Genomic DNA, 13,899 nt, shown 5'->3' on the forward strand with positions numbered 1-13,899 from the left:
GAAAATGTTAAGTAATTCTAATCTTGTTTTCCACAAATCACTAATCATATCAAAGGCTATGCAAGGTCTTATGGGTGCATTAAATGCAGTAGGAAACCATCTTATATTCCCTTCATCTTCCTTTCAGTTCACCCTCCTCACCAGCTTCTACAAAGTCCCAGTGGAAAGCTCTAGATACAGATGAGGAGTCTACAGGCAAAAGCAAAGTGGGAGCCCAGGAGGGAATACAAGTTCTTGGAAGTTTGTCAGTCTCCAGCAGGGCTAGGACCAAAGGAAAAGATGAAGACTCAGATAAAATCCTACGTCAGTTATTGGGGAAAGAAATATCAGAGAATGTCTGCACCCAGGAAAAGCTGTCACTGGAATTCCAGGATGCTCAGGCATCCTCTAGGAATTCGAAAAAAATCCCTCTAGAGAAGAGGGAACTGAAGCTAGCCAGACTGAGGCAGCTGATGCAGAGATCGTTGAGTGAATCTGACACGGACTCAAACAACTCTGAAGATCCCAAAAATACTCCTGTGAAAAGAGCAGACAGGCCGAGGCCACAGCCCATTGTAGAAAGCGTGGAGAATGTAGACAGCGCAGAAAGCTTACACCTGATGATAAAGAAACACTCTCTGGCATCAGGACGCAGGTTTCCTTTTGGTATGAAAGCCTCCAAATCCCTGGATGGACACAGCCCATCTCCCACCTCAGAGAGCAGTGAACCAGACTTGGACTCCCATGGTCCAGGCCTGGGGATGACTCCTCCAACCCAGCCTTCCACAGAAGCCACTCAGTCCAGTCCCGACAGTACCGCTGCCCAGAAAGTTGCCACAAGCCCCAAGAGTGCCCTCAAGTCTCCATCATCCAAGCGCCGGACATCCCAAAACTCAAAACTCAGAGTGACCTTTGAGGAACCTGTCGTACAAATGGAACAAACTGGCCTTGAACTAAATGGAGAAAAAGACAAAGATAAGGGCAGGGCCCCCCAGAGGACTAGTGAATCCGGAGAACAAATGAAAAGGCCTTTCGGAACCTTCCGATCCATCATGGAGAGTTTAAGTGGTAATCAGAACAACAATAATAACTACCAGCCAGCCAGCCAGCTGAAGACCTGCACACTACCCTTGACATCCCTTGGAAGGAAGACAGCAGATGCCAAGGGAAATCCTGTGAGCCCGGCGAGCAAAGGAAAGAATAAGGCAGTGAGTGCTATCTAGAGAGTGTGCTTGTATTACTTTTAATTGATTGTGTTATTGTTAAAACCCTGGTTACTGGCTTGTGCCACCTTGAGGGGAGGTCACCCCAAAATTCAGAAATTCATATATTTTTAATGAAACATGCCAGCTTCAAATAAATGCCCTTGCACTGTGGAGAATGCAGAGAGAGGTGGGTAAAGAAATCACAGAGTAGGTCTGATCCCAGTTTCTTGTGCTTTGGGCATTAGGAGTTGTAATCTAAGAGGCATTTATACAAGATGAAACCACCCGTCAGCATTAAATTGGTCCTTTGTTGGCACTGATTCTGCCTCGGGAAGAGTTTATATTCCTTGTGGACTGGGTACTCAGGCCCACTTCAAAAGCACATAAATAGAAATCCCATTTCTTCTAAACTACTCAACTCAAATAACCTTTGAAATGAATATCCCCTAGGGACTGCCACATAGCCTGCTAGCACACACATCTCTAAGTGTTGATTAGATACTGGAGAGACTGAAGGGCTTGCCAGTGGACAGGAGAAGGCAGAATGCATTGTGAAGTCATTTATAACAGCATTTCTTGGAAACCCGTCTCTAAGAATAAGAGATAGGAACGGCATTTTAGGCAGTGATTTCTGCATGCTTTGCGCTTGTCATGCCATCAAAAACAGTATAGCAGCCAAAGTGCAAAGCTCTCCGCGGAAGGAATGCCTTGGATCATTCACTATTCCATTTACTAAACCACCCAGTAGTGTGTCGGAAGCTTATCTATCGTTTATTCTTCGTTGGGTTCCTATTACAACGGTCTCAAGAACTATCTGTATTTCTTACTGTGATCCCGAATCAAGGTTTATGTATACTATCTCAACAGCCTCGTCACCAATTTTTAAATTATCTACCATCTCCCTTATTATAAACGACTTTACCAAGTATTTGTCTTATCTAGAGAAAAGCATACTCCGGCTAAGACACTAGCCCTTTTGCTTTAAAAATTAAAGCCACAATAACGCTAAAACCATCTCCACAGTTTCCCATACACCTTCTCTCTAATATCTCCTGCATGCCTTGGATTAACCCAGACCTGTGCATGTGATAAGCTTTTGCATGTTGTCAGATAATTCTTAATTGCACTTCTCTAGGCGATGTACAGCAGCTGTATCCATCTTCCCTCTAATGCGCTGGTTGAAGAGCATCTACGTGACTATGCACGGTATGTGGCGTAGAGTGCACTGTGCGGCACTGCCATGCCTTTCTTTGCTTAGAGTTGCATGAGCTTTGAAATGATGCAACTGCGATGGTTTTAAGCCAGGGGCAAAGGATATAGCACCAAGGGAGAAGAATCTTGCAACCCTTCTCCCAAAGAGACATGGCTTCAGGTGGAAGCTAGGTTCTAGGAAGGTAGCTGGTACCCACTGGAGGGGCTTTATCCTAGCATCAGTTGGGAGAGTCTACTCTGTTCACAAACTCATTATGTGCCTTGGTTGGCTTTGGGCTTCTGTTTGCATTTTAAGGGAGCTTAGTGCCAAGTAAGTATAGAATTAGGTTCAGTCATAGGTAGAAGGGGTCAGCTGCCCTTCAGAAAGCAGAACTTCAAGTGCAAGCTGGGGTTTTGCTTCAGCACTACTGATAAACCGAAGGTGCCTTTTGTCATCATTCTGCTGATGACAGAGGGGCATGCCTCTCAGAAGGTGCCTCTCCCATGGGAAGCTTCTCCGCTTAACACTGTAAACCACTTCCGGTCCAGAAGCCGTTCTTGACGAATCCCCAAGGATAAAATAAGAGTCTTTCTCAAACAAAATGTTCACAAGTCCAAATGCACGGTCTGTGTACATACAAGAAAGAGGACCTTATCACCAGTGAGTGACTAAGACTTCTCCTTGGGCAATAGACTTCTGAGGCGCAGTGTGTGTTTCCTGACCTGGCAGAAAGTGGGCGGGGCTACAGGAAATGTTAACGTGTCAGTTCCTCTCCGGCTGGTTTGTTTGAGAAGCGGTAAACCTCGAAGCCCATTTTAAACGCAAACTGTTGGCATTTCAGAAATTTAAAAACCATGATGTGGTATTCTGCATCCCTCAAGAATCCTCCAAAGAATTTGTGTACTAGACATACAGATTTTTGTTCAAAATACAAGATTTCTAGAAATCTCTTTTTGTCCTTCCCTAGATCAGATTTAGTCTGCTTGTGTCTACTATGTCCAGTCTGGATGGAAAACAAAGGTTAGCCGTGTTAGCGGGATATCATCAGGGGTCTCATTAAAATTCGGTGCATTGAAGGAAGAATGCCTTAGATTCTTAACAGCCACTAGTGAGCCGCTGACAGCAGGTGGTCTGAATGCAGTCAGGACTGCTTCCAGCCATCCTGTGACAGAGGCTCCTGTTGAGTGTTGTTCAGTGCCAGTGTTAGAGATGGGAAAGTGACATGAAAAAACTGTGCCCTTCCAGCTTCTACTCAACTCAGCCTAGTTCCCCCATTCTCGCACCTTTCCTGTGCCTGTCTTGTGTTGGATGTGTCTTCCTGGTGCCTGGAAACTTAGGCTTTTGTGCCCGAGACAAGGAAGCACAAAGACTTGGCAAACTCCCTGGAAGCAGAAAGGAAAATGCCTTCCAGACTCCTAGAGCAACTGGGAACAAGATAATTAATGTCACAGCAGATCCTTCCTGCCAGAAATGTTTCACCCTGCCTTTTTACAAGGAAAGGAACAAAGCCGAGCCTTTCAATTGAATAGGACTACAAAGATTCAGAGCACAGAATGAGGTTAGAGGGCCACTCAGTTGTCTGAGACAACTGTAACACTTTCCCACTGCACTTAGGGAACAGTCCTTCTAAAGACTCAGTTATTTAGCTGGCAGATTCACTGGCCTTGTGTAGTGACAAGGTTGGAATTTAACACTAAATACTTAGAAAACCCTAACAATAAGTATAGTCACAGTATCGAGTGAACATCCAGACCCCATCTCACTACCCCATATCCTAATAAATACTTTATTATGGTTTTAGTTTGGCATGGGCTTCCATTTAAAACAGGAAATGTAGTTTGTGTATTGTTTCTTTTTCACATTGGAGAGAATAAATTTTCATTTTCTCTCCATCACTTGCACACAGATAGCATAAGCCTAGTCCATTCCACAGACAAATCAAGGATGCCTCTCTGCCTGAAATGAAGGTTCCTCAGAGGAATTAAGGCTAGAATGAGATGTTTAAATGAACAAGACAGAACTAACTCTGGTGCCTGCAGTATTTACCTATGTGAGCTGAGTGCAGAGGTTCACCTATCAGTGGTGACTTCAGATCTTGACCAAAAACCTTGCTAGAACATCAGCGGACTTCTTGAAATAGTGGGGGGTGCCTAGAGTTTGAGTGAAGGTGTTGACGGCTCCCTGCTACTGACTCCCCTTGTCAGCAGATGTGAGTGTGGTATCGACTCCAGGACTCTAGAATCACAACCTAGTTTCTAAAAATTATTTTTTTTAAGTTTTTCTTGGTAAAAGAAAAGTAGGGCCAATAAATGCAGCATTTTAAAGAACACCACTCAGTTCTGTGCCAGGGTTCAGACCGCTGTTAGTTTTCTAAATTGATCACAAGATGATAGCAAAGACTCTTGAATGTCTTTTCAGTGGTCCTTAAAGTTAGATCCATGCTTTATTGCTTTGAACAGCAGCCTCCTCAGCATCTTAACTCCAGAAGATGACTTGATTTATAGGAAACAGATTTATCTTTTCTTTTTTCTTCCAAGAGGATGAGTTGACTGAGTCTTTTACAACACCGAAGGAATGTGTACTATCACTAGTCTTAAAATGCCAGTGAAGCATCCACTTGCCAGTTTGAGACAGCCTGGGGTAGCTTGTTCCAGAATATGGCTACCTCCAACAACACCCTCTCTAAGCCTGTGACACTCTTTCTTGAAAGCTTAGCCCCCAATCCTAGCATCGACATAGGAGGACTCCTTAAAAAAAAAAAAAAAAATGAAGCCATCAAAACTTAGAATACCTTTTGTTACCTATGAAGTAGCCACATTAGGAATTATATATACAAAGACAAGAGCTAATATCAAATATTTTGCATAGATTTTAAGATGTCCAATGCTACTTCAAAGATAATGATATTTTTGGCATAGGCTGGGACTGATGCCACTATCCCAATGGGTTGCTGCTGTTCATAGAGAGGAGAAAGGAGAACTCCTCCTTAGAAACTAAAACTACCCTACCAGGACACATTCTTTAGCATGCTCAGCCCAATTCAATCATAATGAGAAATCCTAAGACAAGCTCATTCCCCCCCCCTCCCTGCTCTGTTTTTTCCTCACTCCTGAAGGTACAGTTGTGAAGTACCAAGGAAGATATATCTTACTGTGTCATAGCCATACCATAAGTCTGCCATTACTAAGGGCATCGTTGGATATTATGAGAATAGAGCCTACCCAAACCTCTCTAAAGGCTGGATTTTAGAGATGTAGAGGTTGATTGAAATCAGCACAGATAGAACCTTGTCTAAGCCACACCCCTGGGTGGTCACAGCTTTCTTTTCTACATCTCCATCAAAAAAGCATATACTTGGGGGGACTGGCAAAATTGCTCAACCAGTGAAATACTTGCTGTGCAGATATGGAGACTTGAACCCAGAACACATATAAAACTGTTAGTCACAGTGGTGTGGGCATGAACTCACAGTGCTGAGTCAGCAGAAATGGGCTTACCCATGGTGTTCTGTGACCAACTAGACAACCAAACATCAGTGAACTCCAAACCCATGAGAGACTCAAGCTCAGGAAAGAAGTTGGATAACTCCTGAGGGTCAGCATTTCATCCTATCCTCCGTCGTCCACATACGAGGGTACACATGTGCACATATACCTGCACACACACAAACAATTGTACTTCTATGAACATGTACCACATGCGCACTCCCCTCCCCCACATAAACACCACATTCTTCCCCAAAGCATGGTTTCTGAACTCAGGCAGGTCATAATAAAGAGATTCAAAGGAGGGTAGGAGTAAAAACGATTGTCAGAGCTTCATGAGATCAACCACCCTTGAGAGCACCTGTATACACTCAGTGTCTAGCATGGTGCCTGACCTATGGAAGAGGCTTCGTAAATATTTGGAAAGAAAAGGTGCCTAACAGAAGAAAGGGAGGAAGAAATAGGAAAGAAAACCTTGTCTGTATTCTCCCGGGCTCTGGGGGAAGGAGTTGATGCCCAATCAGTACATTTGAGTCTCCCTTCTCCAGTAAGTGTCAATTTGAGAAAGAAATCACTCATTTAATTTTGAAACAGAATTCCATCTCTTAGTAGATCAGCCATATAGATAAGCTACAAGTAAAACTAAGAGAGCGCACTTAGTGGCCTCTTCCTCTGATGAGCAGGGGGACCGTGTGGCGGGCTATGAGCCATGCACACTGATCCTGTCTGTTCCTGTGGGATTGCCACGTGCTGTGGAAACACAGAGTGTGTGCCTAGATGATTCAGCATGCTGGATTGCTTGAAACCCAGTTATTTAAACATAATGCTCTCCTCCTTTTTAATTTTGGTCACTCAGAATGTGATTTCATATCCAAGAGTGAAGTCGAGGCGCAACAATTATCTGAATAATTTGTGCCAGAATTACCCACTTTTGTTCTCTTGAATTCTGGCAGTTGGAGGTTGAGTAATTGAAGGATTCAGGGAAGGCTGATTTATTATCATATTCAATATCGCAAATTAACAGTTTACTTGGTTTGGACTTGGCATTCTGTAATTCAACTAGGTTTTCCCTGCAGAAACGGGGCTCTTCTGAGGATGATTAAAACAACATTCCATTCTACCAAAGTAAAAATGCCCTTTCGGAAAGTGGGAACTATGGTATCTTTAACCTAAAATGAAACCTTTTAGCTTATTTATTTTAATTAAATTTCTATCAAGATTATATGAATACATAAGAATAATAATAGCAAAACAAAAGCTGGTTGTTCAACCGTCAGGAATATATGGGAGAAGGGCTGAGAGGGCCCCACCCTTTACTACTGAGCTATTTGCTACTGACAGATTGAAGAGAAAGAATCTCTACCTTCAGATGGGTACCCATGAGTGGTCACAACAGGCTTCAGTGGGTCGCTCCAATCCAATGCTCACACCAGTGGTCCTGGCTAAATTAAGTGGATCACAAAACAAAACTAAAGGTCATGACGTTCAGGAAGGAACTGGTAGAGAGGTAGAGATGAGGGGGACGCCTATAGAAAGGGGAGAGGAAGAGAAGAGAGAATGGAGAGAGAGATAGAGTGGTCAGAATATATTACATACATGTGTGAAATTGCCAAAGAACAAAATTAATCAATAAAAAGCCTGCCATCTCCTGCAGTGTCCCATCCATTCACTGTCCATATTCTTCTGAGTCTACCATGCCCTTTTCTGCCATATTTTCTTCAGTATTCTGTAATTCTAAATACCATGTTTATAGAAATTGTCAGTTTCAGATATTATCCATATCAACTACTGGCACGCCACTATGGATGATAAAAATGTGAGCACACTTAAAATAGCCCAGCAAATATTCCAGACGCTTTATACATCTTTGCTCTTTTAATCTTCATGATGATATATATGGCAGATCCTATTATTATCCATATTTTGCACACTGGAAAAAGACATAGATGATTATGCATCTTGCCCAAGATTATACAGTAATGATGGTTATAAACTGTGGAGCCAGCATTTGAATTTGATCAGTCTGGCTCAAGAGTTCATATTAACAGTAAATCCATTTTTAGCTTCTCCCTCCCTCCGTGCTCTTCTCTCTCTTTCCTTTTTTTTTCTTTTTTTTTTTTTTAATTCTCTGAGTGTTGGATATTGAACCCATAGCTTTATGCATTCTAGCCAAATACTGAACTATATCCCCAGACTATTTCTTCTTAAAAAGGATTCAGTCAGGGGGATTCCAAGATATCCTTCCTCTAAGTTCTATAGTTTCTTGAAATTTACACACATAAGCCCTTGGGGGATACACTCCAACCACGTCTAAGCCATAGCAGTAAGCAAGCATGGTTTTGAGGTCATAAAGCCACATTCGGGCTTGTCCTGCATCCAAATTAAGAACCATTACCAGAAAATCATTTGAATGTATCTTATGTACCAATAGTTAGAACTTAGGAGATGGGCTTGCCCACTAACAAAGGCTAGCTCCTCCCCAGAAGCTTCTGAACGGTATGCAGCTAACAGCTCCTGAAAAAGAATATACATCTTATCCAGAGGGAAATCCACTTATAAAAGAACATCTGTTCCTTTGTCCTCTTCTTCCGCAGACCTAGTAGACAGTGAGTATTGAAGGGAAACAGCTCTCATGTTGCTGAGTTTCTGGTTTCTGTACCTTCACCTATTTGTAGTCTTTGAACATGTCACCAGCAATCATGCCTAAAAGCCTTCTTTGCAAACTCTCAAGGTTCCAGGTTCCTGTAGAACTCAAAGTGTCACCAGTAAGTCCTTATAAGGAAATTCTTTAAACCAAAACCAAAAATGTCTCACTTTCATTCAACCAGCAATGCTATACATCCTATTGTGTTTGTCCCTGATAAAATCCCCTTAACTACAGAGTGCCTGGATTCCAATCAGTATGGCAGAGAGATTGCTTCTGGAGCCAAATTCGAATGTGTTCAGTAAGTGTGCGTGTTTACGTGATGACTGTTTTCATTACATTTAAGCAGTGGTTTATAGGGAAAGCAAATAATTTGCCTCCTGGAATGAAAGGTTCCTCAGTATGGTTTGGAGATGAGTCCCATATTTGGTGAGCTCTTTAGCAGCAGCATCGTCTTGTAACTTGACCATAGCTTTATCTAATTTTGGCCTGTGGTTTCTCTTCTGCTTAGGCATAATGACATCAAAAGAAACGCAACGAAAACCTACCACATGAAGCACACTGCTGAGCCAGAGCCAAGGGAACTCTTCTTATAAATTACTCTTAGCGTGATTCTCACACATGCCCTCCGGCCACCATTGGAAGCTAATGGACTGTCCACTGTGGCAATCAGACCATAAGAACAACACCTCACCAGTCGAGCAGAATATCTGGATGCCTTAAATTTATAATATGAGACTTGTTATAAGATACATTTTGGACCATATCTGTATATAGAACTTGTTTGTTCATTTGTTTTTTTTTTAATATACTATTTGAAAACATGATCGGGCAATGTATGCATTGAAACATTGGACACTTGTTTGATTCGATCTTCTCAAAGCACATCTGCCAGGACCTGACACTGTTGGTGTTTTGTGAATTGCATGAGGATTTGCTAATGTTGATATTCACTTTTTCCATCACAAGGGCAGCTGCAGCTCAGCTCATTGAGGCCAGGTCACTGGTTTTATTTTCTGTCCAGAGTGTTTTTCTGTCATTTCTACTTTTTTAATAAAGAAAATTGAACATTTTTAACAGCCAACTCTGGGCATGGGGCAGCGACTTTCTAATAAATCTGTGATGTGCTGATTTCTAAAAGGCCTTTGAAAGTATTTTGATTGCTGACACTTGATATCAAGAGCAAACTGGAGCTTTTTAGCTGGTTTCCCATGGGGAGGGGACAAATAAAACATTCTAGACTTCATTAAGACAAGAATGAAAAGCAAGCGGTCCTCCTGCCTTCTCAAAACTCAGCGTTGACATGGGAAAACACAAATAGCAACTAAAGGTTTAGTCCTTTCTTGGGTCACTCTTTTCTCCCTTCAACACATCACAAGGCTTGTCTAATCCCTGTGGGAGACAGTGTGGAGCCTAAGTTCATAACAGTCTTATTGTTAACACAGCTCTTTCAATCCCTATAAGCAATAACTTACAAGAAGGTTCATCTTTTCCTGGAAAAATACATTTCTGATGAAATGACAAGCATTTTATTTTCAAAGTGTTGACGTGGCTCGTGAGAGGTGGTCAGGTTGTTACGACAGAATGTCTTCTTACCACAGGAGTGCAGATAGTACTATAGTGACTCCTTGAAATGTTCCTGCCATCTAATGGACCACTGTGTGTCCTGGCACACAGAGTATGCCAGATGTCTGAATCCAAAAGTTAGCTTGCAAATGGAAGTCAGCTATGGTATAATGAGATACAGTGAGATGTAGAAGGGATTAATATCTCAGGGTCTTTTATGAGCTAGCCACTACATGGTGACATCACTATTCCCATTTTATAGGTTGGAAATGCAACTTTGGGGACACTTAAGTTCTGTGCACAAAGTTGATGCCAGTAGTTGTTACCAGAGGGAGGCATTGGCAGAAGCTGTTCATGATCCTCATCGCTATCCCTACCTCCTGGGACAAAGCTATAGACAGCTCTTTGGTCTTGGACAAGCAACACTGTCTTCTTGAGAAATCAGGGAAATGATATGAATTACCTGTACACACAGCTCTAAAGAAGGTTCCTTCCTGTTTACAATGCAACACATCTGTAAGTTTTGGTGTGTCATCACTGCAAATGTGCAGCCTGGCGCCATTTTTCATGCTGCCTTGTATCGTAATGAGATGCCCTGTGTCTGGTTTGGGGACTTCATCACCTCTGCCCTATGTGTCTGCTTCCACAGTGTTCTATACTCTTGCTCGAGATTCTAGCAGAGTACACAAGCAAGTGCATATGAAATGTGCCCTTGCAGTATCTTGCCTGCTGCAGAGGAGGCTGCAGGAGCCACATAAGGAAGTAACATGTGGCTCTTGGCCCAAAATGTGACCTGCAAGAACAGAAATCCAGAAAATGTTCCCTCTGTGTATGGAGGCCCCAGCTCTCTTGTGAAACTGTTTTTAAATGTGAAAAGTGAAGGGTCTAAGCACTTTGCAGATTTTTTAAAACAAGAAAATAATTAAACATAGCAAAGGAGGGCTGGAGAAATGTCTCAGCAGTTGAGAACACTGGGTGCTCAAGACTGAGGGAATGGCCAACCAACAACTGGCCCAACCTGAGACCGATCCCATGGGCAAGCACCAATCCCTGACACTATTAACAATACTCTGTTATGCTTACGGACAGGAGCATGTTGTCCTCTGAGAGGCTCCACCCAGCAGCTGACTCAGACAGATGCATATACCCACAGCCAAACAGTGGATGGAGCTTGGGAACTCTTATGGAAGAATAGGAAGAAGGATTTATGGACTCCAAAGGGGATAGGAACTCCACAGGACGACCAACAAAGTCAACTAACCTGGACCCTGAGGGCTCTCAGAGTCTGAACCAACAACCAAAGAACATATACAGGTAGACCTAAGCCTCCCCACACATATGTAGCAGGTGTGCAGCTTAGTCTTCATGTGGGTCCCAAACAACTGGAGTGAAGTCTATCCCAAAAGCTGCTGCCTTTATGCAGAACGTGTTCTTCTAGTTGGGCTGCCTTCTCTGGTCTCAGTGGGAGAGGAAGTGCCTAACCTTGCAGAGACTTGAAGTGCCAGGCTGGGGGGATATGCAGGGACCCTCACCTGCTCAGAGAAGTAGAGGGGAGAAGGGAAAGATTTTGGGAGGGGGTGACCAGGAGGGGCCAGAGAGCAGGACATTAAGTGAATAAAAACAACTAAATTTAATTTAAAAAAAAAAATACTGGCTTCTCTGACAAAGAACAAGAGTTCAGTTCCCAGTGGCTTATAACCATCTATAACTGCAGTACAAGGGATCTGATGCCCTTTTCTGACCTCTGCAGGCAGCAGGCATGCACGTGGTGCACAGACATACATGCAGGCAAAACATAGCAAAGAGAACGTCTGGAGTTTGAGTGAATGGATTTTGACCCAGAATACTCTACAACCCAACTGTGCAGAGGTCCCATTTAGATCCCACAGCAGTGAGTATGTAAGATTAAGGGGAGAGCAGGAAGATTGAGCCGATTCCTATCCTATAAGCTAGGAACCTGAAACCCTCACATTGCTAGTCACTAAAATGCTGGTCCTGAAATCATACAGGCGCATGTCTTTACTGCCCACGTTCCTTAGGAAATGATAAGTTGGAGGTGCTCGAAACTAGTACTTTTTCTCACCGTGAACAGTTTGTGCAACATAAAACAAAATGAAAACCAACGTACAAACATTGACAACAAAACCGTCTTTTCTTTAGGAATTGAGACACGTTTGCGTGTTAGAGAAATGAGTGTGCCTCCTCTTAGTAAGCAACCCTTTGGGGCTACTGTCCCGAGTTCCCCTTCCCATTGGGCTAGTAAAATGAGCAAAGCCCTATCAGCATGCCTAATGGTATGCAGCAGAGTAGGAAACTTGGCTCCACAGTAAAAAAACAATCACAACATCTGTCAGCATCCTGTAAAGACTGGCTGCTTTTATGTCTCCGAAGGGACCTGTATTGCCAAAGTTCAAGACATCAAATTAAGAATGTTTCTCAGAAACAATAATGGGACACTAAGCTCTCACCACACTCAACAGATTGAGTTCATGTTGCTTATGCCTGTTAAACAGTGTCAAGACCTCATTCCTAATGAGAAGGTTCTAGGTGTTTATCAGGGGGCTTGGAAGTGGGAATGAAGCTCTCTAGACTATCTTCAAGTAAGAGTCTCTCTGTCTCTCTGTCTCTCTCTGTCTCTCTGTCTCTCTGTCTCTCTCTCTGTCTCTCTGTCTCTCTGTCTCTCTCTCTGTCTCTCTGTCTCTCTGTCTCTCTCTCTTTCTCTCTCTGTCTCTGTCTCTCTCTTTCTCTCTGTGTGTTAATGAGATGGAACGGAACTCAGAGACATACCCACACTAGGTAAGAGCTCTAACACTGAGATTCACTCCCACCCCAGTGTTTTAAGAATTCTTTTCCCTCTGTGTAAAAACTCAAGCCAGGCATAGAGCCACGTGCCTGTCGTCCCTCAGAAACTCTTTGATACAATGGGTTAAATGCTTATTTTTTCCATGTCTTCCTGTGGGTTTCTGTTACACTGATAAGGCCAAGTGAGAATAAGGAATTCATTGTAGCTGGCTGTGCTGTTCCCCATGAAATGGACTGTATCCTGTCACTGCCCAGGACTCTCCTACGCAGATGGGTTTGCTTTTATGACACCTCTACGGCCCTACCCCCATTAACTAGTGCATAGTTTTCTGTGAAATTACAAGGAATTGATTCCTGCCTTCCATAAATATGTATTAATCTTAACAGAAATGTCTGCACTGACTTATAGATCTTGGCTAATAGATACTGTCAACTACTTTTAATATCATAAATCCAACTCTCTTCTCATTTGTTCTTCTGTCTCTTCCTTGCCCTTTTTTTATTTCCTTTTCTCTCATTCTCTAACTTATTTTTCTTTCTGTCCTTCCTCCCTTCTCTCTTTATGATCATTTCCCTCCGTTTTTTGTTTCTTTCTTTCTCCTACACCAATCTTGAGGTTGTCTAGTTACCAGGATATTCAATTTGTGATGGCATGTCAGCATATCCTAGACTTGTACAAAAGAAACTTGTCCAACTACATTTGGTGCTTAATCCAAATGGTATACTGAATGGTTTTAAGAACACATTTCACATCCCCCAGAGTAGTTTTTTCCCCTTAAGACATGTTGTAATCAGTTCCAATTTATGGAATTTAGATTGTTCTACCATCATGAATGTTCAGAGCCAAAATATGCATGCTAAGACATGACTGTTAAGACAAATTCAATCAATATTATATTCTATTTGACTTTAATTTCATTTGTTTGCTAATGATGCCAAGTAGATACTTAATATAGTAGCCTGCAGTCATGATTGTTGAAATACACCATTCCTAGAATCCTTCCATAGACTATCATCCCAGATGCA

At 42.5% G+C, this 13,899-nt stretch overlaps 1 protein-coding gene across 8 annotated transcripts in view; it reads left to right on the plus strand.

The window, feature by feature from the left end:
- Positions 1 to 9,645, plus strand: part of Sncaip (synuclein, alpha interacting protein (synphilin)) — a 148,125-nt gene extending 138,480 nt beyond the window's left edge. For 4 of the 8 annotated variants that reach the window (XM_030250578.1, XM_006526191.4, XM_017317971.2 and 1 more), the window contains 3 exons: positions 128 to 1,187; positions 2,320 to 2,390; positions 9,017 to 9,645. In XM_030250578.1, coding sequence (XP_030106438.1) covers positions 128 to 1,187; positions 2,320 to 2,390; positions 9,017 to 9,101 — 1,216 coding nt within the window. In that variant the 3' untranslated portion in view covers positions 9,102 to 9,645. The remainder of the gene's footprint in view (positions 1 to 127; positions 1,188 to 2,319; positions 2,391 to 9,016) is intronic. The other 4 variants (NM_001199151.1, NM_001199153.1, NM_026408.4 and 1 more) reach the window with 2 other exon arrangements.
- The last annotated feature ends 4,254 nt before the right edge of the window (positions 9,646 to 13,899 follow it).

This window comes from Mus musculus, chromosome 18, assembly GCF_000001635.26.
Source record: "Mus musculus strain C57BL/6J chromosome 18, GRCm38.p6 C57BL/6J".
Classification (NCBI taxonomy): Eukaryota; Metazoa; Chordata; class Mammalia; order Rodentia; family Muridae; genus Mus; species Mus musculus.